Raw genomic sequence first — 26,187 nt, 5'->3', positions numbered from 1 at the left:
CCTAAACGTCCACTGACAAATAAAGAAGATGTAGTACACATTTACAACAGACTACTACTCAGCCATTAGAGAGAAGGAAATAGTGCCTTTTGCAGCAGTATGGATGGACCTAAAGATGGCCATACTAAGTCAAGTGGCACACAGAAAGACATATACCATATGATATCACTTAAATGCAGAATCTTAAAAAAAAAACGATACAAATGAGCTTATTCACAAAACAGAAACAGACTCACATCTTAGAGGATGAATTTTTGGTTACCAGGGAGATGGGATAAATTGGGAATTTGCCATTGACATGTACATACTGCTCTACTCAAAATAGATAACCAACAAGGACCTAGTACATAGCACAAGGAACTAGGCCCGATACTCTGTAATAACCTGGGGAAAGAATTTGGAAAAGAATATATACATGTACATGTATAACGGAATCACTCTGTTTTATACTGAAACCAACACAACTTTTTAAATCAACTATACTTCAATATAAAATGAAAGTTTAAAACATTACATTAAAAATCATGATAATGAATTGGCCTTTTAAGGGCATAAAAGTAGGTAAGATCAAGGGAGATAAAGAGGTTTCAAAGTGTTTTCAAGAGTTTAAACATAAGAAAGATGAAAAGGAAGAAATATTTTATGTTGTGTGAATGACCGTGGTCTGAAATTCAGAAGACCCTAGCCAGCTATGAGCTTGAGCCTGGTGATTCAGACAGGGACAAGACCATACAGCATGTAGCAGACACTGTTCAGGATTTGGATCTTCATCTTGAAATAAACAGCCATCAAAAAATATTAAGTGAGTGAGTAACATAATTAGTAGAGTTTATATATAGCTCAGACAGGAAAGAATCTGCCTGCAGTGCAAGAGCCCTGGGTTGGATCCCTGGATCGGGAAGATCCCCTGGAGAAGGGAATGGCTATCCACTCCAGTATTCTTGCCTGGAGAATTCCATGGGCAGAGGAGTTGAACGACTAACACTCATTTAATTTGAGATATGTTTTAAAATTAATAATGTGTGAGGTATGGATTTTGGAGCAGCAATATCGGGAGCACAAAGACCAGTTAAATGTCACTGGTGAATACAGTGGTGTGAACGCAGGGAGTGGTAACAGTGCTAGGAATAAATATTTTGGATTTGAGAACTATCTAGGAGGCAAAATCCAGAAGACATAAACTTTAACTGAAAGAGAAGGTAAGAGATAGATGTCAAATGATTCCAGGCATTATAAAAGTAGATGAATATTAGTGTCATTCATTGAGAAAAGAAGCACTACAAAAGGAAAACATTTGAAATATGGAAAGATGAAAATCTTTCAGAAATACCGAGTTCAAGATGAATCTTTAGGATAAGATGTTATTTGAGGGCAAACAGAGCTGCTTTCTCTGTCAAAGAGATCTGTTGTTTTATTCATAGGAAAAATGAACTGACATGAAAATTACATTTAATTATTATAGGTGTTTTCCAAGACTCCGTCCCTTGAGTCTCTGCTCTAGCTTATTTTTAGTTGTCATCATAAGTGTTAACTGGGCATTATAATACACATACACACACACACACACTCCCCACACGTTACATGTGTGCACACCTCTATCATTTATAAGCTTTTCCTGCTCAAACCAGTTATCTATGGCATGGAGAAATTACTTTTACAATTCCTTCAAGTGAAGCTATCCCTAAATACTCAGTTCAAAAAACCTAGCTCTATTAACAGCTATCTCAGAATACAGTTCTTTTCACAAATAAGTCTTTCTGCTAATACTCACTGCCACTTCCTAAGTGTAAGTGAAAATCACTCAGTTGTCTCTGACTCTTTGCGATCCCATGAACTGTATGTAGCCCCTCAGGCTCATCTCTCCATGGAATTCTCCAGGCAAGCATACTGGAGGATGTTGCCATGCCCTTCTCCAGGGGATCTTCCCAACCCAGGGTTTGAACTCAGGTCTCCCACACTGCAGGCAGATTCTTTACCAACTGAGCCACCAGGGAAGCATTTAACACTCTAAATCTTGTTTGTCAAAAAGATTGATTTTATCATAGGAAAAAGCATAATAAAGGCTTAGCTTTGGGACAGAGGCTAGAGAGGGGTAAAGATCCAAATCTATATCTGACTCCTAGAAAATCAGGCTGAGAGATGGGGTTAGTCATTTGGGAACACTGCACATGAAGCAGGAAACACCAGAAAACAAGACCAAAAATTACTTCAGTCCTTGCCTCCAGCACAATGAATTTAGAGTCATCCTGAAGCCAGGCCCTCACCCCTCTAACTTCTGCGTTGAGAGGGCTTGTCAACTTCACTTTGGTCAAGTCTCTGGGAAGTCCATAAAAACATCTACGTAGCACTGGGGAATTAAAGTATGAAAGGAAGGGCACATTCTCAGGCCACTGTCAGGTGTGAGGACCCCTGACTGGATTCCTCTGTTTTACCTCCTCCTCAGTGCCTATCTCTTCGAACTGGGATACCACCTAGACTTTGTAGAATCTACTCTTAATCCATTTAGATTATTCTCCTCCTGGGTCATTGAGGTAGGCACATTATGATTGTTTCCATCACTTGCTATTTTGAGCTTGAAATCAAGACATAAATGGAAGATCTGTTGGACATTATTTTATTTGTGTCTTATTTCCATAAGACATAGGACACATACTCTTGCTAATGACATTCTGTATGACTTTAAACCATGTGGGTTATTTAGAAGGACCTCTTGGAGTGAAATAATGCATATGTATAAAGAATCACTTCTTTTGCCACCTTATTCCAGAACTCAGTTGTAAAAAATAGTATGGCGTTTCCATAATAGTAGAAAATACAGATGGCGGTTGAAATGATTTTGGTAAGAGTGAAACCGTTAGTAGATGTCTCCTCCCATAAGTTCTGTTGATGCTGATACAGAAATTAGACAGCTGAGATATGGCCCATTCTACAGCCTAATTCAACAGACGAGTCAATTTAAGTTGAATGAGCACTACTATTTTGGGAAAAATCCATTTCTGGTCTTCTGGGTTTAATAAGTGGTTATCATAAGTATAGATTTAAAACGACATTTCCAAAATTGTTGTAGATTAGAATTCCAACTGGTAAAAATGTTTATGTTATGATTAGCTCCACATATTTAATAGGTAGAGTTCTGGACTCGAGTTTAAAATCCCTGCTGGGCCAAGAAAAATCTACATAAATGACCCAAACAGAGTAACTTCCACTGAATTCCAGTTACTTTCTTCTCTCTGCCTTTGCCTTTCCCCAGGCTCTGGCATGCCCTCAATGGTCATTACTGTGGATATTTTGGACAGCGCAGGACCTTTGAACTATCACAGACAAGTGATTTTATTTTGCCTTGTGATGTTACTGAATATCCCATAGAAATAAAAGAAGAAAGCAAATTCACAGAGAAGAAGCTAACATATGAATATCCTCTGGTATTTGACCGGCAAAGGTAAGAGCATTTGGGATTCTTTAGGTGAGCAGATGAAATTAAACTATATGATATTGTCATACTGTGCTGAACATGGAGAACTCAAAGATGAAAAGCCCAGAACTTTTCAGTAATTTTGCAACTGAGGGAAAGGGAGAAACAAGTAAACAAAAGCTATAATTTGGTATAATAGTACCTCTAAGAACATGAGTTCTTAAAATAATCACAGAAGGGCAGACAGGATTTAATTGAACAAAGATCAAGGAGGCAACTGCCTAAGCATACACACTAAATAGTGAAAGACCATGTTATAGTCTTTCAAGGCTTGGGGTCCAGGGAGCAAGTAGTGACGATATAATATCTTGCATAATATAAAGCAAGAAAAGTCTATAGGGGCCAAAGCACAATAAGACTTTTAAGGCCCAACATGAGGGCCTTACAGAAATCACTATGATACAATACATAAGGGGAAGAGGAGGTCTGAAGAAAAAGATGGTGAATTTGGTTTTGGACAGGTTTAAGTCTGAGATGTTTGTGGGACTTCCAAGTGGAGATATTTAATGAGCAGACAGATCTGTCTGGAGCTCCCCAAAGAGGTCAGACCTATGGGTAAAGGTTTTGGTGTCATCAGCATAATAGGATTTTCAATCTGGGTAAGTCACTCAGGTCCTGTATACAGAGTGAGCAGAAACAGAAAACTGAGGAAGAAATCAAGAAATGGCCTGTAAAGAGCAGTCCAAAGAAGAGAAACCAGTGAAAAACATTAAGAAGGAATAGCCAATAGGTTGAAAGGAAAGCCAGAAACAAAGGGTGCGATGGAAATCAAGGGACGAGAGAGGAAGAAAAGTGAGAGGACATATTTGTAGAATGTGGCGGTGAAATCACATCGGACAACAGAAAAGCAAACAGTGGATCCTGCATGTCTGTCAGCTGAAGGGTCACTGATGATTCTAAGTTTCAAAGAGTGATGGGTAAAAATTGCATCATCATGGTTGAGAAATAAATGGGAGATGTGAGGTGATGACCGCATAGGTTACTTTGCTAGGAAGTCAAATAGCTGTAGGACTGAAGAAGAGTTTGTTTCATGAGTTTGCTTGTTTGTGAGGGAGACTTGAGCATGCTTATAGGCATAGGGGATGAAGAACAGTCCCCAGTAAAGAATAAAATACTGGTGAAAAGTTGTTTTATGCTTTTGCAAAGTTCAGTCCTGGTTTTGACTGTGGCTGAATATTTGTCATAATGGAAGTGACTAGTGCTCATCTGAGCTTTCAACATCAGCAAAGCCCAGCCCTAAATGGTAGATGTCTAAATGTCTAGCCCTCACAGAACTAGAATACCTAGACTGGTAATATCCAGCAGATCACTCCAGTATTCTTGGCCTTCTCTGATAGCTCAGCTGATAAAGAATCTGCCTGCAATGCAGGAGACCTGGGTTCAATCCCCTGGTTGGAAAGATCCCCTAGAGAAGGGAACGGCTACCCACTCCAGTATTCTGGCCTGGAGAATTCCTAGACTATCCATGGGGTCGCAAAGAGTCGGACACGACTAAGCGACTTTCACTCACTCATTCACTCACTCAGAACTGGAATATCTGACAAGATGAGTCCAAAGGGGAAAGAATCAGAGAGGACTGTCTAAGATAGAGTCTTTTAGGGAAATCCTGAGTAAGTCAAGGCTGGGCCATCATGTAGTCCAAAAGTCGGTAGAACAGTTGTAAACAGGAACTGAAGCTAAGACTCATAAGCCACACAGAACTTGGTTCAAAACAGAAACAGTTGGGGAACAATTAACGAGGGTTCCAAATGATTGCCAAACCACACTGAAGGGTTCAAGGCTTGTCTTAGCTGGGCAGTAAGGAGCACTGGGGAAGACATCTGGCTAAAATGTAAGAAGTGTGACAGTAGAGCCAAGATTCATCAGGATGTGGCAAAGTTCACCAGGCAAAGTTGATAAGTCTCCTTGGGTAATTGCTGAGTCTTGAGAATCCATGTATCTTAGTACTGAAAACACTATATTCTGATTTGTTAATATGCATCTTATTTACTATTCTCTTGAGTTCCTTGAAGACTAGGAGCATGTTTTATGTATCTTTATATATCCAATTCTTAGTTCAGTGCTTAGCACATAGTAGGCACTCAAAATATACTGTGGAACAAATAATGATTAATGGAGAACTTTCAAGCAGAGGCGACAGATATAAATGATAGATACAAAGTATGAAACAGTATGATATATTTGGGATACGTTAAAGTAGGATATATGTTTACATTTAGAAGACATATGTTTACATTTTTAATACTTAGTTATGACTTTTAAAATATACACATAAGTAAGTTTTAAATATAATGGAAATTTGACCTGAGTCATATGAAAAAAAATCAAACATTAGTTTTATACCAGAGATTTCTGTTTTTGTTTTTTTTCCCCCCAATGGCTATTAATGAAGTTAACTTCATGGAATGTTGAGATTTAGTAGAAATCTTGGTGATTTCTTTGGAGGGAACTCTGGGAAGTGAAATAAGAGTTAAGTGCAAAGGTCACATCATTAGGACTGGTGTCATGGGAGCCAGAGAATTTGGAGGCCCAGACAAAGGGCATGATGGATACTTGTTGAGTAGGCATAGGTATGTCCTTAACCATGTTTTTAATATGTGTGTGTATCTTTATATGCAGATGGCAAAAAATGAGCTCGATGTCTTTGCTCTTCAAACGTACACCTCCTAAGGCCTTTGAAGTGGAACATGATTTTAAGTTTTTCAAGTCTCTTTCTTCTCCTAAGGTAGCTTTAAAAAACAACAAAAAATATCACTTTGCTTTTGTTTTTCTGAATTTAATATGTCCAGTGTATTCGTTTCCTATTGCTGCTGTTACATGTCAATAGAAACTTGGTGGTTTAAACCATACAAGTTAGTTATTTCACAGTTCTGTAGAAGTCTGACTTGCGTCTCACTGGTGTCGCCAGAGTTGTGCCTCCTTCCGGAGCCTCTAGGCAGAATCTCATATTCCCTAGTTTGTGGTTCTCTTCTTTCACCTTCAAAGCCAGAAAATCCTATTCTTCTGTGATCTTGTCTCTCTGAACAGTTGGAAATGTTCTCTGCTTTTAAAAATTCCTGTGGCTAGATTGGGCCCACTTGGATGATCCATCTCAAGTTGCTTAATGTTAGCCACATCTGCAAGGTCCCTTTTGCCAAATGAAGCAATATATTTACAGATTTGGGGTGGGAGGAATAGTGTGTGAATATCATTGGTTGCCATTATTCTGCCTATCACAGATAGAAAAACTTCTCTTTGCGCAGAATAGAAGAGAAATGTACATTGCGATTTATTGTATTTCAATTTCTAAAACTTCTAAAAAATGAATATAGCCTCTGAGCCTTTAGGCTAAGGTCTAAATGCTTTCAAGATGTGGTGCTGGAGAAGACTCTTGAGAGTCCTTGGGCTGCTAGGAGATCAAACCAGTTAATACTAAAGCAAATCAACCCTGAATATTCATTGGAAGGACTGATACTAAAGCCACCTGATGCAGAGTCAACTCATTGGAAAAGACCTGATGCTGGGAAAGACTGAAGGCAAAAGGAGAAGAGGGTGTCAGAAGATGAGCTGGTTAGATAGCATCACCAACTTGATGGACATGAATTTGAGCAAACTCTGGGAGATGGTGAAGGACAGGGTAGCCTGGCGTGCTGCAGTCCATGTGGTCACAAAGTGTAGGACACAGATTAGCGACTGAACATCATCACCACCAACAACTGGAAATAATTAAAATGGATTAATAAAAATGGATTTCTTCAAGATCTTCCACAATACAAACCAAATTTACCTCTGATTAAAACTTATCTCCCATTTCTAACCTATAATTGTCTGACCCTCTATGCTGCTGCTGCTAAGTCACTTCAGTCGTGTCCAACTCTGTGCGACCCCATAGATGGCAGCCCACCAGGCTCCCTGTCCCTGGGATTCTCCAGGCAAGAACACTGGAGTGGGTTGCCATTTCCTTCTCCAATCTGATTCTCTATAAATCAGGCTAATTGTTTTTTCCTGAACATTTCTCTCAGTCTCCTGTCCGTACAGTCCACCTGGGCTACCTCTGCCATAACCATCATCTCTCTCTGTCAAAGTCCATCCTACTTTGCCACTGACAAAGTATTAGTATCCAGTATAGGAAAAAATCAATAATCAGAAAAGATGGTCCAGTTTAAAAAAGGGTCAAATACTTGGATACCTCACAAAAGAAAAAACAAACAATAAGTAACTGAAAAGATGCTCAGCCTCATTAGTAATCATGGAAGCACACATCAATAATATTATAAGATAGCATTTTATACCCACCAGATTGGCAAATATCAAAAAGTCTGACAATCGGTGTGCATTTATAACAATCAGAACAGTAATCTGCTGGTGGAAATAGTGTAAATTGCTAGAATCACTTTGGAAAATTATGTGACAGGCATTATCTAGTAAATTGAAAATAGGCATACTCTACCAAGTATCAACAGAAATTCCTAAATCACTTGATGGGAAATAGATGGGGAAACAGTGGAAACAGTATCAGACTATTTTTTTGGGCTCCAAATCACTGCAGATGGTGACTGCAGCCATGAAATTAAAAGACTCTTACTCCTTGGAAGAAAAGTTATGACCAACCTAGATAGCATATTGAAAAGCAGAGACGTTACTTTGCCAACAAAGGTCCGTCTAGTCAAGGCTATGGTTTTTCCAGTGGTCATGTATGGATGTGAGAGTTGGACTGTGAAGAAAGCTGAGCACTGAAGAATTGATGCTTTTGAACTGTGGTGTTGGAGAAGACTCTTGAGAGTCCCTTGGACTGCAAGGAGATCCAAGCAGTCCATTCTAAAGGAGATCAGCCCTGGGTGTTCTTAGGAAGGAATGATGCTAAAGCTGAAACTCCAGTACTTTGGCCACCTCATACGACGAGTTGACTCATTGGAAAAGACTCTGATGTTGGGAGGGATTGGGGGCAGGAGGAGAAGGGGACGACAGAGGATGAGATGGTTGGATGGCATCACTGATTCGACGGACGTGAGTTTGAGTGAACTCCGGGAGTTGGTGATGGACAAGGAGGTCTGGCGTGCTGTGATTCATGGGGTCGCAAAGAGTCGGACATGACTGAGCGACTGAACTGAACTGAACTGAATAAGTGCCAACAGAAATTCCTAAACATGTGTTTAGGAGGCAGGAACAAGACAGCTCATAGCAGTACTATTTGTCACAGCAAAAATCTGAAAGCAGCCTAAATGCTCATCAATAGTATAACTGGTAACTAAATTATGGCCTATTTATAAATTAAAATACTATGGAGCAGTAAAAATAAATGAACTCAAATAACACTTCCCTACACGGATGGATGTTTGAAACATACTACTGAATAAGACAAGTTGTGCATAGGAATATATACATAGTCATTTCATTTTGATAAAAATAGAGGAAAGGCAAAAGTAAACAAAATACTGTTTTGGCAAAAAGTTATATAAAAGGTAAAATTATATAAACAAAAGCAAGAGAGTTAAGAACACAACATTCAGATGGTCATTACGTTCGAGAGAAGATGAAAAGGACTGGGCACGGGACAGTGACAACCTCGAGTTGATGGCATTGTTCCAATTTGTAAAACGGAATATGTCATTTTTCACAGCATCAACTTCATGTTTGATAAGTATTTAACACTTTCCAAATGAAACCATTTTATAAACCCTCATTTTCTGTCCAAAGGGAACTCGGATAGCTTCGCCCAGAAGACTGGGTGACAGGCAAGAAAGAGACTGGCTGTGGAATGAAACAGACTTCAGTTTAATCTTAGGTGTTATTTTATCTTAACTAATAATCTAATCTCTCAAAGAGTTTTTTTGAGGATTAAATGAGAAAATGTATATGAGGTACATTGTAGGCATTCAATAAATGTTAATTCCACTTTCCCCAAAGGCCCCCATCTCTCCCTGTCTTGTGTCTCATAACAGGTTCACTTACCATGTTCTACACTGAAATAGAACCATTGGTATACTGACTCTTACTTCTCCCCTCCACCAATAAATCATAAGCTCTTTATGGGCAAAGATACATGTATAGCACGTAACAAATGCTTGATTGTGTTGAACAGCACAACCTAAAAATAAAGATTGATATTCACATTTAATATTCTTTTCCAACTTGAAGTGGTAACCGTTAAAGTAATTTAACTGAAATGTTAAATAAATTTGGGGAAACCTTTAGAAAGGTTTTAAAGCTCTTGAAACAAATGAATGCACTCAATGTTATAAGGCTTGGCCTCTTCTTACCACATCTTTATCTTCTCAGTTGGTTGGTAAAATAACAAAGGTTTAATGCTTGATATAAAAATACATTTCAAGTAGGAATCTGATTTCTACTAGCAATTTTATTTTACCCATTCCTTTTCATTCACAATTGTGTAAAATTTGTTCACTTCTTTTCATTTCTTTTTGACATATTGTTATTAGTAATATAATACAATAGATTTAAATCTTACATTTGTAGCACCTTACTATATATGTTTTGTTCTCATAAGTTGTCAACAGGGAAAGACTTTGCTTAAGACCATGCAAATAATAAGTGGAAGAGTCAGAATTTGATTCCAGGAATTTTGCCACTGATATAAAGTGCCCTTTTCATTAAACATTCACTCCTCTCTTTGCAGATTCGAAAACATGCCTTGGAAGGTTTCATGACTGAAAACAGAGAGGCAGGGATTGTTTTTGGTTCTCTGCCCATATACAGGGTGAGTTGGAGGTATCTAGGACTAGAGTGGTTCCAGAATAATTAGGGAATCTGGCATCTCATTCCTGACCTTAAGCAAGCAATCACATGAACCAAGCAGAAAGATGATTCCATAAACATGCTGAATCCAAAACCAGAGAAATCTTTGGGTTTCTGCGTCAGTGGCTTTGATCATTTTCTGTCATTCCACATTGAACAATACTACAGAAAAGTATTTCAGACTTTACCCTGGCTCTTCATCACCTATAGGATAAAACTAAATGCCTTTAGCCTGGCATCTCATGGTCTGACCTCCACCTGAACCGTATAACCCCATTTTCCACCATATTCTCTCATGTACACTACACTCCAGTGTGCTGACTTACCATTCCTTAAGCATCTCTGCTCTTCCCTCTACTGTGACTTTGCCTGTGCTGCTCCTCTGCCAATAACTCCTCCACCCCTTGTTTCCCTCCAGATCCCTACTTCTCCTTCAAGTCTCCAACCCAGATAACCTCTGTTGTTTAATTAACCAAGAATAATAAACCAAAGACAAAACATTGCACCCTAATTTTAACTTATAATATTGTTTTATAAAATGTTACTTCTCTTTCCCAAGACCAGGTTGATAACCTCCTACAGGTATTAAACAGTTAAGCTATAGATGCTGCTAAGGGGAAAGCATCAGAATTAATAGTGGACTCCCGGGATGGTGGGTATGTTTTAAAGCAGTTGGACCTTCTCACTTCCTATCCCCCATCCCTGAATTCATAATACAGAATTTATCACCTTAAGTATGTCTTATTCTTTATTTATGGCTCCTAGGTACCAAGCCCCACTAGTCTAAGATTCCTTCCACTAATTGGTTCAGAAGCACAAAGGGAATCTTCAGATGGCATTCATGGAAAGAAGAAGGGAAGCCATGTTCAACATGAAAAAGTGAGTTAGTACTTAGAATTCCATAATGTATACCATTTTGGTTTGGATTATTTCTTATTTCTGGGCCTAAAATTATCTCAGGTCTGGACTCTGTCTACAAATATTCCAGGATGCATATGTTTTAGCTCAGTGAGAAGGAAAACATAAATTTCCAGGACAGACAGAAAAATCAAGCAGGATCTCTGAGCCTGGGCAAATTAACATCCTAGAGTTAATTTCAAACTTAGGTTCACTGACTAATTTTAAAAGCCAGGCAGTATGGCATGACATATCTGATGGCTGTGTAGCCATTCTTACTTTCTAATATTATTGTACCTGCAGGATGGAGCCAAGATAACAGTAAGTTTCTGGCTCACCAGCCAAGTCAAGGAGAATCTTTTCCATGTATTAGTAGGAAAACTAACAGAAAACTTTATAGCTAACATGGTATTTTTATAAATGATTCTTTGATTTTCACAAAGATCACAAATAAAATATTATACATTCATCTTAGAACTGGGGGGAAAAAAAGGAACCAAAAGGGTGATTAAAATGACTTACCAAAGATCATATAAAATTAAGTCATAACCTGAAGTCAACTTTTTACTCCAAATATCATGCTCAGTCTCTTAAAATAAACAGCCTAAAAAAACTAAAACTGCTGTATTAGTTCTAGGAAGTTTGTATGAGCCTAATTTAAACTATGGCCATGTATCTAGTTATTCAAACTGATCAAATATTAAGAGGAAGATCTAACAAGTAGTAATTTTAATTTTAATTTTTTGACCACAACAAACGGCATGTAGGATTTCTTAGTTATCCAATCAGGGATCAAACCCAAGCCCTCTGCAATGGAAGCACAGAGAGCTAACAACTGGATCACCAGGGAATTCTATTTTCATTTTTTAATTTATAGTTTATATTGGAGTATAGTTGATTTATCAGTACAATGTTATATGAGGTTCAGGTGTACAACAAAGTGATTAGGTTACATATATACACACTTCTAGTCTTTTTCAGATTCTTTTCCCATATAGATTATTCCAGCATATTAACTAGTCTCCTCTGTGCTATACAGTAGGTCCTTGTTGATTATTTTCTATATATTAGTATGTATATGTTAATCCCAGGGATTCCCAGGTGGCACTAGTGGTAAAGGATCCGCTTGCCAATGAGACGTGGGTTTGATTTCTGTGTCCGGAAGATGCCCTGGAGAAGGAAATGGCAACCCACTCCAATATTCTTGTCTGGCAAATTCCATGGACAGAAGAACTTGGCGGGCTGCTGTCCATGAGTCACAAACAGTCGGACATGACTAAGCACACAACATATGTTAATCCCAACCTGTTAAATCTCTCCCCTCAACCTTTCCCATTTGGTAACCATAAGTTTCTTTTCTAAGTCAGTGAGTCTGTTTCTGTTTTGTAAATAAGTGCATTTGTATAATTTTTTAGATTTCACATATAAATAATACCGTATCTTTCTCTGCCTGAATTACTTCACTGTGATAATCTCTAGATCCATCCATGATGCAACAAGTGGCATCATTTTGTTCTTTTTTATGGTTGTTCCATTGTATATATGTACTGTAGCTTCTTTATCTATTCCTCTGTCAATGGACATTTAGGTTGCTTCCATGTCATAGCTAAACAGTGCTGTAAACTGTGCTGCAATGAACACTGGGGTTCAAGTATAATTTTGGCCCATGTTTTTCTCTGGATATATGTCGTGGAGTGGGATTGCTGTATGATATGGTAGTTCTACTTTTAGTTTTTAAAGGAACTGTTACACTGTTCTCCATTGTGACTGTACCAATTTATATTCAAATAAGTAGTGTAGGAGGGTCCCCATCTCTCTACACCCTCTACCTACAAGCAATAAGGGAGTACTTATTGCTTGTAGACTTTTTGATGACGGTCATTCTGACTGGCGTGAGCTGGTGTCTTGTAGTTTTGACTTGCATTTCTCTAATAATTTGTGATATTGAGAAAATTTCATGTGCCTCTTGGTTATCTGTCTGTATTCGTTGGAGAAATGTCTATTTAGGTCTTCTGCCTATTTTTTAATTGTTTTTTTTTCTTTGATACTGATAAATACAAACAGCTGTTTGTAAATCTTGGAGATTAATCTCTTGTCGATTACATTGTTTGTAAATATTTTCTCCCATTCTGTGGGTCATTTTATTGTTTTGTCTATAGTTTCCTTTGGTGTGCAAAAGCTTTTGAGTTTAAGTCCAATTTGCTTACATTTGTTTTTATTTCCATTGCTCTAGGAGATGGACTGAAAAAGATATTGCTGTGGTTTAGGTCAAAGTCTGTTTTGCCTATATTTTCCTCTAAGAGTTTTATAGTATCTGGATTTACATTTAGGCCTTTAGTCCATTTTGAGTTTATTTTTGGCTAGGACCTCCAAAACTACGCTGAATAAAAGTGGCAAGAGTAGGCAAATTTCTCTTGTTCCTGATCATAGAGGAAATGGTTTCACCTCTTCATTATTGAGTATAATGTTAGTTGTGGGTTTGTCATATATGTTTTTTTATTATATTAATGTAGGTTCCCTGTGTGCCCCCTTTCTAGAGAGTTTTTAATCATAAATGGGTGTCGAATTTTGTCAAAACCTTTTTCTGGATCTATTAAGATCATATAGTTTTTATTTTTCAACTTGTTGACGTGGTGTATCACACCAATTGATTTGTGGATACCAAACAATCCTTGCATCCCTGGAATGAATCTACTCTGTGGTGTATGGTCCTATTAATGTATTGTTGGATTTTGTTTGCTAGTATTTTGTTGAGGATTTTTGCATCTATATTCATCAATGATACTAGCCTCTAATTGTCCTTCCTTGTGGTAACTTGGTCTGGTTTTGGTATCAAGGTGATGTTGGTCTCATAGACTGAGTTTGAGACTGTTCTTTCCTCTGTGATTTTTTTTTTTTTTTTTGATAGTTTCAGAAGGATAGGTGTTAACTCTTCTCTAAATGTTTGATAGAATTTGCCTGGGAGGTCATCTGGTCCTGGACTTTTTTTTGGAGTTTTAAAATCACAGTTGCAATTTTAGTACTTCTGATTGGTCTGTTCATATTTTCTATTTCTTCCTGGGTCAGTCTAGGGAGGTTGTACCTTTCTAAGAATTTGTCCATTTCTTCTAGTTTGTCCATTTCACTGGCATAAATTTCTGGCAGTAGTCTCTTATGATCCTTTATATTTCTGTGTTGTTTCTTATCTCCTTGTTCATTTCAAATTTTATTGATTTGAGCCTCTTTTTTTTTTTTTTTTACTTGTAAGAGAAGTAAGCCTTTATTTTCTCATTTTCTTGATGAGTCTGGCTAAAGCTTTATTGATTTTATCTTTTCAAAGAACCAGGCTTTAGTTTCATTGATCCTTTCTATTGTTTTCTTCATCTCTATTTCATTTATTTCTGCTCTGATCTCTATGCTTTCTTTCCTTCTAATAATTTTGGGTTTGATTGTTCTTCTTTAGTTGCTTTAGGTATAAGGTTAGGTTATTTAACATTTTTCTTGTTTCCTGAGGTACGCTTTTATTGCTCTAAACATCCTTCTTAGAATTCCTATTGCTATATCCCATTGGTTTGGATCATCATGATTTCATTTGTCTCCAAATATATTTTAGATTCTTCTTTGATTTCTTCAGTGATCCACTCATTGTTCGGTTGCAAATCAGCTAGCCTCCACAGGTTTTTATTGTCTTTTTTTTTCTTATAGTGATCTATCCAGGAGAAAATTCCATGTGCACCTGAATATGTATTCTGCTGCTTTTGGATGGAATGCTATATAAATATTGATTGAGTCCATCTGGTCTAATGTGTCATTTAAGGGCTGTGTTTCCTTATTGATTTTGTTTCTGGATTATCCATCAATGGATGAAAGCTGGTGTTAAAGTCCTCCACTATTATGTGTTACTGCTGATTTCTCCTTTTATGGCTTGCCTTCTCCTTTTATATTAGCCTTGCCTCATCTATTGAGGTGCTCCAATATATATGGGAGCACATATATTTACAATTGTTACGTGTTCTTCCTGGATTGATCCCGTGATCATTATGTAGTGTCTCTCTTTGTCTCTTTCAAAACTCTCTATTTTAAAGTCTATTTTAACCAATACAAGTATTATTAATCTAGCTTCTAGAGAGTTTTACTTGCATGCAGTATCTGTTTCCATACCCTTACTTTCAGTATGTATGTTTCCCTAGATGTAGTGTGGATCTCTTGTAGAAAGCATATTTATGGGTTTTATTTTCATATCCATCCAGCCAGTCTAAGTCTTTAGACTGTTGCAGCATTTAATCATCTTATGTAAGGTAATTCTCAAAATGTATGTTCTTACTGCCATTCTGTTCAGTTTTGAATTTGTTTTCATCTTTTTTTCTTCCCTTCCTCTTTTGTTCTCTTCTCTAATGATCTGATGGCTATGTTTAGTGTTGTTTTTTCTATTTTGTGTGTATATATCTGTTGTATATTTTTTATTTACAGTTACCACAAAGTGTTGATATACAGTCCATATATAAATGATGAAGTTACTGTTCTCTTACATTTCAAGTGCATTTCCAATGTTCTGCATTTGTACTTGCCTATTATCATCATTGCGGTTTTTTTTTTTTTTTTGGATGTGCAGCATGTGGAAAACTAAGTCCCCTGACCGGGGACTGAACCTGCACCTCCTGCTTTGGAAGTGTGAATCTTCACCACCAGACTGCCAGCGAAGTCCCACGGTTGCTAATTTGGGATATCACATTTGTAGTGGATGATTTCCTACCTTTACTGCATGTTTGCCTTTACTGGTGAGCTTTTGCATTTGCAATTGTCTTCTTTCTAGTTGTGGTCTTCTTCTCCACTGAGAGAAGTTCCTTTAGCACTTGTTTAAAGCTAGTTTGGTTTGGTGGTGCTGAATTCTCTTAGTTTTTGCTTGGCTATAAACCTTTTCTCTTTTAAATCTGAACAAGAGCCTCTCTATACAGAAGTATTCTTGGTTGCAGTTTTTCCCTTTCACCACTTTAAATATATCATGTCACTCTCTTCTGTCTTACAGCTCACTTATCCATTTTTCTGCCTCCTTTATTCTATTGATTCCTTCTGATGTATTTTGCATCACAGTTACTCTATTGTTCAACTTTGTTATTCTTTATATTCTTTTTCATCTGTGCTTCCATTCTTTTTGAAAATATAGAATGGTTTTTACTATCATCACATTGAATTCTTTTTTGGGTATACTGCCTATCTCCATTTCACTTTTTTGTTCCTTCATCCGGAATATATTCCTCTGCTATCTTTTTGCCTTTCTTTTTACTGTCTCCATTCTGCAGGGTGCAGGAATGTAGCTCCTCTTGCTTCTGGTGTTTGCCCCTGGTAGCTGAGTCTGGCCTAAGAGGTTTGTGCAGGGTTCCTGGTGGAAGGAACTGGTACCTATCCTCTGGCCAGTGGAACTAAGTTTTGTCCCTCTGGTGAGCCAGGTTGTATTGCAAATGAACCCCTCCTGCATCTCCTTGTCATTTTGGTTGGTTCCAGTCTTTTTTGTTAATGGTTTTTCAGCAGTTAGTTGTGGTTTTGATGTTTTCATGAGAAGAGGTAAGCTCGAGTCCTTCTACTGTACCATCCTGTCTCCTCTCTGACAAATTTAGACATTTCTTAACCTGGACTTTTGAAATCAAATGAGTTTAACTTTCTATATGCATGTCTTCCAAAAATACCTAATTGAAAACTTTCTCATTTGTGGGATCATCACTTGACTTTATTATTTTTTTTGTAAGTCAGTGGACTCTGATGATATTAATAGAGAATATCTATACCTTACAAAAACCTAGGAAGCTTCTTTATGTTTTCTTTTAACTAACCATTTACAGATCAGGCAACAAATCCCAAGAATGGATAACTGCAGAGTTAAGTAGTTTTAAAGCCTTTGCTCTTCTTCCATGCCCTGCTGCAGCCCCACCTCCTGTATTTTTTTAAACACATTTTTACCCTGGAGGCACACAGGAGAGTTAAACTACTATTTATTTAACTATCCTCTTTTAGGATATTATTTAACTATCCTCTTTTAGGAGGATTAAAACCTCTACAAAAGTTAGTGGCAAAACTTGACTCCGAAAAATTGTGCTCATCATATAATCCAGTTATTAATTATCTGTCCTTTATTTCTCAGGTACAACGAAGGAGAAGTCTGAAAAGAAATTTGGTCCCACAAGTAAACCTGGCTTCTTCTTTCTTCCCAGCCATCCCCAAGTGAAAAGAGAAAAATCAGAAGTGGCTGCTGTTATCTGAGCTATACATCAAAGGGCAAGGACTCAATTATATTCCAGTCTTTATTTCAGGATGAAAGTGAGGGTCTATCAATCAGATATTGTTATCCATCTCTGTATCCTCATGCCATCCTGTCTGTGGGTAAGATTACTCAGGGTGCTCAGATGACCTCATCTCTGAATATCAAGCAAGTAGCAAGCAGCCAGTTTGCCAATGTTTTTCCTTCATGGAAATCACTTACTGAAATAGGCAATATTTCTCATTCACTCTCAGGAAAATGACACATAAAGAAAAAAAGAAAATAAATAGCATAAAGTAGATTTAAAATAATACAGTTATCAATGACTAGCTTTCCACCTCTCCCTATTGTTCACCCTAATTTATAACCTGAATTATTATCAGAATGCTTGCAGCAGGAGGCAAATTACTTATGTGTCATGCTATGTGCAATCAACAAGAATTATTATTAAAAAAAGTGTCAATCAGGCCTCTAGCATTTGTCTTATTTATTTAGAGAAATGTCATATGGAAGAAAATGTCCAGAGTTTCTTAAAGTTAGAAGTTATTTGCAATTAGTCTATATTGATTCCAGATGTTAGAATTTCAATGGTTATCTGATGTTGCCAGGGTCCATCTTTTACTGATACCTATATTAACTGACAGAGAAGTCAATGGCACCCCACTCCAGTACTCTTGCCTGGAAAATCCCATGGATGGAGGAGCCTGGTAGGCTGCAGCCCATGGGGTCACTAAGAGTCAGACACGACTAAGTGACTTCACTTTCACTTTTTACTTTCATGCATTGGAGAAGGAAATGGCAACCCGCTCCAGTGTTCTTGCCTGGAGAATCTCAGGGACGGGGGAGCCTGGTGGGCTGCCGTCTATGGGGTCGCACAGAGTCAGACACGACTGAAGCGACTTAGTAGCAGCAGCATATTAATTGCTTCTGGTATTTTGATCAAATGATTAATTACCATTGGGTACTCATGTAAAAAATAAAAGCATCTACATTTGATGAATAATAAATGAGATTTTAAATAAGTCAAATGAAGAAGGTATCAAGAATTAAAGCCTAAAGACTGGCTGAACCAGGTCTCTTTGGGAAAATATTTAGGGTTATGAGTAATAAAAGCATTCTGCTGTCAAGTATTAGTCTGTTTTCCACAAAGCACAAGGCCACATGGGAAGAAAAACCTATGGTCCCTGAGCATTTGATACTGCCTTTACATTCTAGGAAGGGTTTTATGGTTCTGAAAATCATAACAACTTTGGAAAACTAAACTAAAAAAACCTTTTATTATGTATCAGTTCAGTTCAGTCACTCAGTCGTGTCCGACTCTTTGCGATCCCATGAATCACAGCACGCCAGGCCTCCCTGTCCATCACCAACCCCTGGAGTTCACTCAGACTCATGTCCATCGAGTCACTGATGCCATCCAGCCATCTCATCCTCTGTCGTCCCCTTCTCCTCCTGCCCCCAATCCCTCCCAGCATCAGAGTCTTTTCCAATGAGTCAACTCTTCGCATGAGGTGGCCAAAGTACTGGAGTTTCAGCTTTAGCATCATTCCTTCCAAAGAACACCCAGGACTGATCTCTTTCAGAATGGACTGGTTGGATGTCCTTGCAGTCTAAGGGACTCTCAAGAGTCTTCTCCAACACCACAGTTCAAAAGCATCAATTCTTCGGCGCTCAGCTTTCTTCACAGTCCAACTCTCACATCCATACATAGGCATGTACTAACCATGGCAAGTCTAATTAACTTAACATCCATCCCCATAGATAGTTACAATTTTTTTTGTGTTAAAAAAGTCTAAGAGGACTTTCACGCTTCCCTGGTAGCTCAGACAGTAAAGCATCTGCCTACAAGGTGGGTTCAACCCAGGATCGAACCCGGCTTGGGAAGATCCCCTGGAGAAGGAAATGGCAACCCACTCCAGAATTTTTGCCTGGAAAATCCCATGGACTGAGAATCCTGGTAGGCTACAGTCCACGGGGTCACAAAGAGTCGGACACGACTGAGCGACTTCACTTCACTTCAAGAGGACTTTCATGATCTACTCTCTGTGACCACATGGGGGAGCAGCTACAGTGCAGGTACCTGAGGGTTGCTGAAGAATTTTTTTCAAACGATCTACTCTTAGGAACTTTTTAGATATACAACACAGAATCATTAACCACATCACAGTGCTATATGTTACATCCTCGTGACATTTATTTTATAATTGGATGTCTACCTCTCAACTTCCTTCATCCATTTTGCCCCCAGAAGACTCCTTTTTTAAAAAAATTCTAAAAGTAAAGATGAAAATTCAAAGGACCTCATGAAAATGATTTCATTTCTGTCTTTAATCTCAGTTGTAAAAGAAGGTCATTTCATCCCCACAGATTTCCTAGAATAAAACAATATTGAATACCCTGCCGTGCACTAAATCCCTTTAATGTGGCATTCAGGGCTCTAAATTAGCATCCCTCTTCTTTTTTCACTGAAGGATTCTCTCCGGCCTCTTTATACAGAAACATACAATTTCTTGACCCTTTTATGACTAAAAAAATATTTTGGAATTTTTGCACATTATGTAATATATGATTATATTTTAGTCAGCATACTGTTAAGAATGGCAGTATAATAATAATATTTAATGATATACAAAATATGTAGAAAAATTTTGTCTTTTTAATTTCCTTACTGATTTAAAATGCAGTATTTACATTACAATTCAGACATATGGGGAGAAAAAGGGTTTAAAGACAAGTTTATCCTGGTATGTAGATAAACACAAATCACAAAAACTAATCACAAAAGTCTTATAAGAAAGGCAGCAAGAGGGTCAAGGGCTACTCTCATGACTCAGATGGTAAAGAATCTGCCTGCAATGCAGGAGACCTGGGTTCAGTCCCTGGGTTGGGAGATCCCCTGGAGAAGGGAATGGCAACCCACTCCCGTATTCTTGCCTGCAGAATCACATGAACAGAAGAGCCTGGTGGGCTACATGGGGTAACAGAGTTGGACATGACTGAGCAACTTTCACTTTTTACTTTCAAGAGGGTCAACATTGATAAAAAGAGATTTGACAACAGAAGCAGACTTGGGTGTAATATGCTTTGAAGACGGAAGGAGGTGCCACAAGTCAAAGAATGTAGGCTGCTGCTGAAACTAGAAAAGGCAACAAAACAGATTTCCCCTGGAGCTTCTAGAAGGAACATAGCCCTGTTAGATTCATTTCAGAAATATGGTCTCCAGAACTGTAAGATAACAAATGTGTATTATTCTAAACCATTGAGATTGTCATACTTTGTTACAGCAACAGAAAAAAAAACAGAGAAGGGGTTATAGTTAATTTCAATTTCAGCCTCCTAGGCAAGGTCTAGGCATCACTTTTGTTGTTGTTAATCTCCCTATGTGATTACTCCTCACTTGCGGTCAGAGTTTAAAAGTAGTAAACTAGGAGGGTGAAGGAGACGGTAAAATATTCTGACACCAAAGGAATGGCCTGTCTTCACTAAGTAGCTCTACTAATACAGAAAATTCAAGATTATAGAATAAGGGATATAACATTTTGACACAGGACCAAACAACAAAGAAATATTAACCAGAGCTGTCAGACTATGCACACTTCAGCAGAGTGTCCGAAGAATCTGTTGAAGCCAAGCTTGGACATATGCCATTTTTTATTAGTATTCACTTATATATCTTGTGTTTTGTTTGCTTTGTTGTTTTCTAAGTTTGTTTTTAGTCAAATTAATTATAAATTTTTTAAATGCAGATAAAGCTTATACTTTTTATAATTTAATTTAAACGAATTCTTGGATTCATTTATTGTGGAAGATATAATGTTGGTCACAAAATCCTGGTTATTTTTATTTCATAATATCCTGAAATCCCATCTGCTAGTTGGCCCAGTGTTGAAGCCAAGTCCACCCAACCTTCTGGGTGTGGCTAGGATATTTTGGGTGATATCCTAGCACCTTTTAGGATGACATAATTAGATTTATTCCAAGCTAGCAGATTTTACTCCTACCAAGTTGGGAACACCTGAGAATAAATATCAGTGGTCATCCAGACAGAAAATCAATATAGAAACATTAGACTCAAATGGTATTAGATCATATAGACTTAATACATACATACTTCATCCCATCCCAAATCGGCAGAATACACATTCTTCTCAAGTGTACATGGAACATTCTCCAGGATAGATCACCTGTAAGGTCACAAAAAAAGTATCAGTAAATTCAAGAAGACTGAAATCACATCCAGCAATCTCTCTGACCACAACAATATGAAACTAGAAATCAATCAAAAGAAAAAAAAACACACACAAAAATGTGGAGACTAAACAACATGCTACTGGACAGTGAGTAACAATGAATGAGTCATCAAAGAATAAAAGGAGAAATTTTACAAATATATAGAGAAAATTAACACAGAAACAGGACATATCAAAATTTATAAATGCAACAAAAGTGGTTCTAAGAGGAAAGTTTGTAGCAGCACAGGATACCTCAAAAAAAAAAACAAGAAAAATCCCAAATAATTTAACTTTACCCCTAAAAGAACTAGGAAAAAAAAAAAGAAGAGCAAACAAAGCCCAAATTAGAAGAAAGTAAATAATAAACATCAAAGTGGAAATAAATGAAAGAGACTAAAGTATTGGTGAAACTAAGAGCTAGTTCTTTGAAAAGAACCTTTACCTAGACTAACCAAGAAAGAGGCCTTAAATAAATAAAATGAGAAATTAAAGAGTGGACGTTACAACTGATAACCACAGAAATATGGAGGATGATACCCGACTATTACGAAAAATTATACACCAACAAAGTGGGCAATACACAAGAACTGGATACATTTCTAGAAACATACTATCTTACGAGATTGAGGCATGAAGCAATAGAAAATGTGAATAGACCAATTACTGTAACAAGATTGAAACTATAATAAAAAACTCCCAACAAACAGAAGCCCAGGAACAAATGATTTCACTGGTATTAATAAATTCCATAAAACATTCAAAAAAATTAATACCTATCTTTTTAAAACTCTTCTAAAACACTGAAGAGGAAGGAACCCTTCCAAACACATTTTACAAAATCAGTATTAACCCAATACAAACACTAGACAAAGGCAATCCAAAAAAGGAAATTATAGGCTAGTATCCTTCATAAACATGTATTGTTTTATACATAGAAAATTCTAAATACTCCACAAAAAAACTGCTAAAATAAATTCAGTCAAGTTTCAGTTTAAAATAATCAACACACAGGTTTTTAGCATTCCTATACACTGATAAAAAACTATCAAAAAGAGAAACAAAAAAATAATAATCCCATTTATAGTTACATCAAAAACAATAAAATATCTAGGAATAAATTTAACCAGGGACATAAAAGACCTGTATGCAGAAAACTATAAGGCACTGATGAAAGAAATTAAAGAAGACCCAAATAAATGTAAAGATATTCCATGTTCATGGCAGAGGATCTGAATAGACATTTTCCCAAATAAAATATAACATGTCAAACAAGCACATGAAAAGATGTTCAAGCACATATAGGTAAATAGATGTATATTTAAATATAAATATTAATATATACAGGTATATATATATATATATATACCTACATTTATAGGTGTATATATACATAACTCATTCAACTCAACATAAAAAAAGAAATCCAAACAATACAAAAGCAGAGGATATGAATAGACATTTTCCCAAAGAAGATATAAAATGTCAAACAAGCACATGAAAAGATGTTCAAGGATACTTATTACAGAAATGCAAACCAAAACCACGACAAATCACCTCACTTCTGTTAGAATGCCTATTATCAAAATGGGGAACACATGTATACCTGTGGCGGATTCATTCTGATATTTGGCAAAACTAATACAATTATGTAAAGTTTAAAAATAAAATAAAATTTAAAAAAAAAGACAAATACTGGAGAGAATGTGGGAGAAAAAGGAAGCTTTTACACTATTGGTGCAGCCACTATGAAAAATAGTATGCAGATTTCTCAAAAAATTAAAACTAGAAATATCACATGACCCAGCAATTCCACTTCTGGGTATTTATCCAAAGAATCTGAAAACACTAATTAGAAAATTGTATGCACCCCTATGGAGAAGGCAATGGCAACCCACTCCAGTACTCTTGCCCGGAAAATCCCATGGACGATAGAGCCTAGTAGGCTGCAGTCTATGGGGTCGCTAAGAGTTGGACACGACTGAGCGACTTCACTTTCACGCATTGGAGAAGGAAATGGCAACCCTCTCCAGTGTTCTTACCTGGAGAAACCCAGGGACGGTGGAGCCTGGTGGGCTGCTATCTATGGGGTCACACAGTGTCGAACACGACTGAAGGGACTTAGCAGCATGCACCCCTATGTTCATTACGGCATGCACCCCTATGTTCATTATTTACAATAGTTAGGATGTGAAAACAACCCAAGTGTCTACTGATGGGTGAATGGATGAAGAAGATGTGCTATGTACCCAGTTGTCCAGGTACGTCTGAATTTCAGATACACGTGGAAATTTTTTTAGAATTGCATTAGGCATACTTGTACTAAAAAAATGTATCTGTTTACCCGAAATTCAAATGTAACTGGGCCTATATTATTATCTGGTAAATCTGGGGGACAAAGTCAAATAAAATAATATGAGAAGTGTCAAGGCAGAGGTCATCACAGGATATTTGGGCACATGTCAGGAAAGACTTCAGAGAGCTGATAAGACAACTGAATTTTAAGCTGATAATTGTGTGGTCTGTGCCACTCATTTCAGAATTATTAACACATCATCATGATTTGTGATTTCACTTTTTGATGAATATATGTTTTGTGTACAGAAACTTGCTTAAAGACAGTAACCAGTTCTTTGTGTTCCCCATATCACCTAGTACGGACAGGCACACCTAAGGCATGCATTGATGTTATGGAAATACCTAAACTTTCTGGCCAACCCAATAGTAAGTAACTGCATGAATTGATTCAAATGGTTTTACCTTCTCAAAGTGTAAAAATATTCTGTTTAGGAAATCATTGTTAACTGATATTTTCTTCTTTAGTTTTTAAACACTATAGCCAAGAGTCCTGTCTAGAACCTTTGGAGTCAAATTAGTAATAAAGATATGGGTTGTTCGTAGGGCAGTAACCTGTCAAGTCTCATGATGCAGTGGGCATATTTTTGATGTTTGGGCTCCTTTCTAAGGCCCACCCTCCCCCCCTCCCCACCCACATTTAGATCCCTTTTCCACTTACTACAGTTTGGAACTGTTCCCCCTACTTCCACTACAGGCAGCTCCAAGCTGATCCAGAGTGAGGTCTACTGCTGTACAAGGTGTTGGAACCACAGAGGAAGATCGTTTTTCTGACCTCCTCTCCTAGCCTCAGCTATTAAGACTAGACCTGGGGGAGGCAGCCACGTTCCCACTTAGCATATTTTCCCCAAGTGGCATCTTTCCAACAATTTATAAGGTGGTATGTTGACATGATAGATGTTAGATTCATCATGAAAAGACTTTAAAAAGAAGTATGAGGAAAAACATGCAGAGTGGGCAGTCAAAATGGGAGCCTTTTTAAAATCACTTTTCCTCCTTTAACTCCTTAAATTGAGTCTGAATTTATCATTCATGCCCATCCCTGGGCCAAGAGTATATTCTGTGGTCTAACCTAAGGTTCTTTCCAATTTCTTTTTCTGCAATATTCCTAAGAAGACAGTAATCAGGTCCAGAGTATCATGAGGACTCGAAGTTTCACCCCATGTGGCTGCCAAAATAAAAAATGTCTTTAAAGTCTATGCACCATAACCCATTTTCATGACTGCTTGGTTAGTTTCTCCAGGCCAAAGATAAAGCAGGACACCAGGTAAGGTGGTTAGGACAGACTTCAGTCAGTAATATATTGCAATAAGGAAAAGTGTCAATCATGAAGTGAACTCACCCTGGATTTGTACAGAAGTGACTGGGCAGTTTCAAGAGAAAATACGGGTGTGTGTGCGTGGTGACTCAGTAGAGTCAGGGAGTGAAAAATAAAAAAGAATGGGAAGGAGAACTGACCTGAGACTGCTAAGCAGAATTTATGGAAGTTAACCTCCTCCCTTCTTAGAGACGCTGGGGATAGAGATCTTGTCTTTGGATGTTAACGGGAACAAATGCTGAATTCTTTTGGTAGCCTTGAGCTTTCTCAGTTAGGCACTTCAAGTGGGGCTGGGGTGACCCAAGGGATGTGGTGGTAGTTGTTCAGCTGCTAAGTCGGGTTCCACTCTTTTGCGACCTCATAGACTAGCCTGGTGGGCTGCAGTCCATGGGGTCGAGAAGAGTCGGACACGACTGAGCGAGTTCTCTTTCACTTTTCACTTTCATGCATTGGAGAAGGAAATGGCAACGCACTCCAGTGTTCTTGCCTGGAGAATCCCAGGGTCGGGGGAGCCTGGTAGGCTGCCGTCTATGGGGTCGCACAGAATCGGGCACAACTGAAGCGACAGCAGCAGCAGACTGTAGCCCGCCAGACTCCTCTGTCCATGGATTTTCCAGCAATAATACTGGAGAGGGTTGCCATTTCCTTCTCCAGGGGATCTTCCCGACCTAGGGATGGAACCCGTGTCTCCTGCACTGGCAAGCAGATTCTTCACCACTGAGCCACCAGGGAAGCCCCAAGGATGTGGACTTGATGTTACAAACTATGTTACTATTCAAGTCTTTATAGAGCAAGGTTGAGTCTTAGTTGAGAAGAGGGCAGAGGAGCCCGTCCAGTTAGTTTAAGTAAAGACTCTCTGTCACTTATCAATTAAATTACTTAGTAAGCGCTTCCTCCACTTCTGGAAGTCTACAGGAAGGGTCCAAAGAATGTATACTTCAAGTTGCAC

At 37.8% G+C, this 26,187-nt stretch overlaps 1 protein-coding gene across 3 annotated transcripts in view; it reads left to right on the top strand.

The window, feature by feature from the left end:
• Nucleotides 1-17,944, top strand: part of WDR64 (WD repeat domain 64) — a 121,022-nt gene extending 103,078 nt beyond the window's left edge. The window contains exons 24-28 of one of the 3 annotated variants that reach the window (XM_024976544.2): nucleotides 3,251-3,439; nucleotides 6,092-6,197; nucleotides 10,089-10,169; nucleotides 10,973-11,086; nucleotides 17,220-17,944. In XM_024976544.2, coding sequence (XP_024832312.1) covers nucleotides 3,251-3,439; nucleotides 6,092-6,197; nucleotides 10,089-10,169; nucleotides 10,973-11,086; nucleotides 17,220-17,303 — 574 coding nt within the window. In that variant the 3' untranslated portion in view covers nucleotides 17,304-17,944. Of the gene's footprint in view, nucleotides 1-3,250; nucleotides 3,440-6,091; nucleotides 6,198-10,088; nucleotides 10,170-10,972; nucleotides 11,087-17,219 lie in introns of those variants that run through there. The other 2 variants (NM_001205438.3, XM_059875574.1) reach the window with 2 other exon arrangements.
• The last annotated feature ends 8,243 nt before the right edge of the window (nucleotides 17,945-26,187 follow it).

Source organism: Bos taurus, chromosome 16, assembly GCF_002263795.3.
Source record: "Bos taurus isolate L1 Dominette 01449 registration number 42190680 breed Hereford chromosome 16, ARS-UCD2.0, whole genome shotgun sequence".
NCBI lineage: Eukaryota > Metazoa > Chordata > Mammalia > Artiodactyla > Bovidae > Bos > Bos taurus.
The sequence above is the reverse complement of the archived record's forward strand: the minus strand, read 5'-3'. Positions and strand labels throughout refer to the sequence as shown.